This window comes from Physeter macrocephalus, unplaced genomic scaffold, assembly GCF_002837175.3.
Source record: "Physeter macrocephalus isolate SW-GA unplaced genomic scaffold, ASM283717v5 random_16, whole genome shotgun sequence".
NCBI lineage: Eukaryota > Metazoa > Chordata > Mammalia > Artiodactyla > Physeteridae > Physeter > Physeter macrocephalus.
This window is the reverse complement of record NW_021145303.1, coordinates 177425-181826: the sequence shown is the minus strand read 5'-3', so window position 1 is coordinate 181826 and position 4402 is coordinate 177425. Positions and strand designations below refer to the sequence as shown.

General features: G+C 49.1%; 1 protein-coding gene across 1 annotated transcript in view; it reads left to right on the top strand.

Annotated features, from left to right (window-relative positions):
* DHRS1 (dehydrogenase/reductase 1) overlaps positions 1-3911 on the top strand; it is a 7733-nt gene extending 3822 nt beyond the window's left edge. Inside the window, exons 5-9 of the mRNA XM_007130033.3 lie at positions 1711-1843; positions 2157-2303; positions 2855-2924; positions 3259-3339; positions 3523-3911. Of these exons, the coding sequence (XP_007130095.1) occupies positions 1711-1843; positions 2157-2303; positions 2855-2924; positions 3259-3339; positions 3523-3659 (568 nt within the window). The 3' untranslated portion in view covers positions 3660-3911. The remainder of the gene's footprint in view (positions 1-1710; positions 1844-2156; positions 2304-2854; positions 2925-3258; positions 3340-3522) is intronic.
* Positions 3912-4402: the final 491 nt, after the last annotated feature.

The window sequence follows — 4402 nt, the reverse complement described above, 5'->3', positions numbered from 1 at the left end:
TGCCCCGGTCCGGGAAGATCCCACATGCCGCGGAGCAGCTAGGCCCGTGAGCCATGGCCACTGAGCCTGCGCATCCGGAGCCTGTGCTCCGCAACCGCAACGGGAGAGGCCACAACAGTGAGAGGCCCGCGTACCCCAAAAAAAGAAAAAAAAAAAAAAAATACTGTGAAGACGAGTACAATCTTATTCCCCTAGTCACCACCGTTTCCTCTTTTGCCTGAGATATAGCTACTGTTAATAGCCTAGTATATATTCTACTCTTCGTTTAAATATTCCAGTAGGAAGAGATACCATAATTTATTTATCTAACCCCTTATTTGTTGCAACAGTGGAAAAAAATTAGGTCAAAAAATATGATTTCTTAAAGATTTTAATAAGCATTATCAAACTGTCCTCTAAAAAGACCCCACCAATTTATAATCACACAACAGTGAAGGAGGATATCTGTTTCCCCGTGTCCTCAATCATACTAGACAATATCAGGCCACGAGGTCAGGCAAGTTTCGCCATTCTAATAGGCCAAAGATATCTGAAGGTGTTTTTTAATTTACACTTTTCTATTATTTGTGAAGTTGAGCTTTTTTTTTCACTTTTTCTTGGTTCTTGATTCTTTTGTGAGTTATGTTATTAAATTATTCTTTTCACATCAATTTATAAGAGATCTTTGTACAATAGATTCCTTTGATGTGTGTTTTACAGATATCTTTCTCAATTTATTACTCATGGTTTGCATGTATACTCTCCTCAGCTATGTATACTTAATTGTGTACACATGTATGTATTTGTATGTCTCTCTCTCTCTCTCTCTTTCTATATATATATATATATGTTTTACTGATAAGTCACATTTCTATCTAGGTGTGATACTGAGACAAGTTTTCCCTACCTCAAGTTTATGAACACATTATCATGCTTTCTTTTAGGCTTTTGTGCACTCATTTTTTTATATTCAAATATTTGGGGAATGCATTTTAAAACAATAAATGGGGTAGAGAACCAATTCCACCTACTAAATAACTGACCAGTTGTTCCAAATCCATTAATTGTGTGGTCCATCTCGCCCCGTTGGTTTGAAATGTTCCATTTGTAATTCGCTGAATTCTCCTTTACACTTGGATTAATTATTGAGTATTTTGTTTCACTTACTTATGTATATTGTTATGCCAGTCCTGCATTTTTTTTAAACTATTATGTCATTGTACATTTTAACACAGGTTGGCTGGGTGAGGGGAGCATATCCCCCTCACCCACACGGTATTACTCTTCCTTTTTCAGAAATTTCTCCAGAATTCTTATTGAGATATAACTCAAATTGACTAAATCTGTGGATTAGTTTAAGTAGAACTGATGTTTTACATGTTGATTCTTCTAAACAAATTATGTCTGTACTTGTTCTTTTCTATTAAGCAGAACTTTATAGTTTTTCCTTGTAGATCCTACCATTTATTATGTTTTATCCCCTGAGCTATTTTAGCTTTGTTATTGCTGTCATGACAGAGTGCCTTCCTTCCGTTACAATCTTCTAAAGATTGCCGTTTCTTAACCTTCGGTGGTTAATATTACCCATGTCCCTCTCAGAATGTGGCCTCAAGCCCTTGATTCACCAGGTTTGCGGCCTTCTCCTGGATCAGAAGCCATTAGGGGGCAGAAGAAACTTCCCGAGACAGCCCTGAACGTGGTTCATTCCTTCTTCTTTACCCCACCTTCTAGAGGCCACTACTTGTGCTCTGTGTATGGGGCACGGTTGATGGTACCAGCTGGCCGGGGGCTCATCGTGGTCATCTCCTCCTCTGGTGGGCTGCAGTATTTCTTCAACGTCCCCTATGGCGTGGGCAAAGCTGCGGTGAGGACCCACTGGCACAGGGGTTGGGGACAGTTGTGGTACCCATAGCTCAGGAGAGACAGTCCCCAGTAGTCAGAGTGGTGAGGCCGACTGACCCTCACCTCTTCCTCTGCCCCTGCATGGATGGTTCCTTTGCCTGGGCTCCTCTCAGCTGGCCAGCGTAGGCAGTGCACTGGGGAAGGTGGACAGCTGAGACAGGGCTCCTGGGAAGGCCAGGGGGTTGGGGCATCCTCGGTGGAAGCAGGGAAGGCAGGGGAGGGAGGTGACGTGACCAGGTGCCCTGGCTCCCACCTGGCCTTCTGTCCCTCTGCAGTGCGACAGGCTGGCTGCTGACTGTGCCCGGGAGCTGCGGCGCCACGGGGTCAGCTACGTGTCGCTTTGGCCAGGGTTGGTGCAGACAGAACTGCTGAAGGAGCACATGATGAAGGAGGAGAACACTGCTGATCCCCTTGTTGAGCAGGTTGGCAAGGGGAGGGCGAGGGTGGCAGAAAATGTGGGGATCAGCCGCTCCATCCCCAAGCTTCATCCCCAACCACAAGACAGTAACAACAGAGTAAATACCCAGGTGCTTGTCGGGGCAGGCGCAGGGCTGAGCACTGACGCACGTTATGTCCTTTTCTCCTGTAAGGGAGACGGTATCTCCATTTCACAGACGGGAAACTGAAACTCGGGGAGGCTAAGAAACTTGCTCAAGGTCACATGTGCCATAAGTGGAAAGATTATCCAGCTCCAAAGCCCATGCCCTTGACCTCTGCTCTGAACTAATCGAGAAGGCCCAGACATGATTGGCAACCCCACATCCTTCCACTTAGGAAAGGCAGTGGGTCCTGGTACTGGGGTATAGGGCTCACTGGATGTGGGGAGGAATGATTCCCATACCTTCTGAGATGCTGAGTCCTGCAGGTGCAGTGATGAGGGCCTCTATCTCCTGGACAGAAGCTGAAAGCAGGGAAGGGACTTGGGCAGTGCTCTTGGAAATTAACCCTTCACTTCTCTGCCCCTGTGTTTCAGCTCAAATTTCGTTTCTCATCTGCGGAGACCCCAGAAATGAGTGGCAAATGTGTGGTGGCCTTGGCAACAGGTGAAGAGGTTGGGGGCAGCTGGTAACAGGAAAGGGCACGGAGGATCTGCAGGGTGGTGGCAGCCAGTTCAGGGTCCTGAGCCAGGAATACGCCCTTCTTTTCTCTGGCCTCTGGAGCCCCAAAGGGTCCGATGCCCAGTTTGAGGTGTGGGAGCCTCAGGAGCTGGATCCTGGGAGACGTGGCCAAGAGCCAGAGGCCCAGGAACCTTCCTAGAAACGGAGAGAAACAAGTCTGGGTCCCTAAGCCTGTCTCAGTAGTGCCCTGTGCCATTGGGCCCAAGCCTTGTCACCCTGGGCCACACCCGGGCCGTCTCAGCTGTCTGTGTGCCCACAGACCCCAATATCCTGAGCCTAAGCGGGAAGGTGCTGCCATCCTGTGACCTGGCGCGGCGCTACAGCCTGCTGGACGTTGATGGTAAGAGCTCTGGCCCAGCAGCCAGCCTGGACCTCTCTTCCTTCCGTTCCTGGCTCACCCCTTCTCCCACTCTCTCTCCCTGTTCCTTCCTCCCTCACCTTCCATTCAGTCTCCTCAGCCGGGGAGGGGGTGTCTGAGGAGTGGGAAGCAAGGGTCTAATCCTTCTTTTCCTGTGGTCCGCAGGCCGCCCCGTCCAGGACTATTTGTCTTTGAGCTCCGCTCTCTCCCATGTCTCCAGCCTGCGCTGGCTGGCCTCCTACTTGCCTGGCTTCCTCCGAGTGCCCAAGTGGGTTATGACCCTCTATGCTAGCAAGTTCTAACCCTCCTGGCCTGACACAGTTCTCCTTCCCTTTGGGCTGAGTGGTTGGCCTATCTCAGTGGAACAAGGCCGCCTTTCCCGCCCACCTACTGCATACCCTTGATCTGAAGAGAAGGCCTCTGCCGTGTGCCCTGGTTGAGCCCTAGGGGCCTTTATAGGTCCTTCTTCAGGTCTTCCTTGCCCCTGCGTTTTACTTTTTGCCTTAATATTGAAAAATGTTCTAGGGGCTAATAAAGGTCTCGTTTCTCCTTCAACTTATTTTCGAGTGCTGATTCTATGCTTAGGAAGGTATTAAGTACTTGAGAGAAAGACCTAATGGTATGCAAAATGTGTAGGTTCTCAAGGATCTCTATCCCCAGGACAGGCCCCTTTACTCCACATCTGTTCCTACTCTTCCCTGTAGAGCTGCCCATCTCAGGAGCACCTGCCCTTTGGCTCCCATTCCCCAGCTGGGGAGCAGGGTCCCTCCACAGCCAGAAGCAGGCACATCCCAGTCCCTCACTGCTTTCCCACCCCCTCATTCCACCATCTCTTCGGGGATGCCTGCTGCCTTCTAGCTGGGCCTGATCCCTGGTTGAGGCCCAATCCAGGAAGGGCAAACTCCTTGGTGTTTACAATTTCCTGGAATTTGGGAGGAAAGTAATATCCAGATCCAAGTGAGAGGCAGAAGAGTAGTTGATGGCACCGACACACTCACATCCTCCCTCTTGGGATGGCACCACCTGAACTGCTTTCTGAAGAACT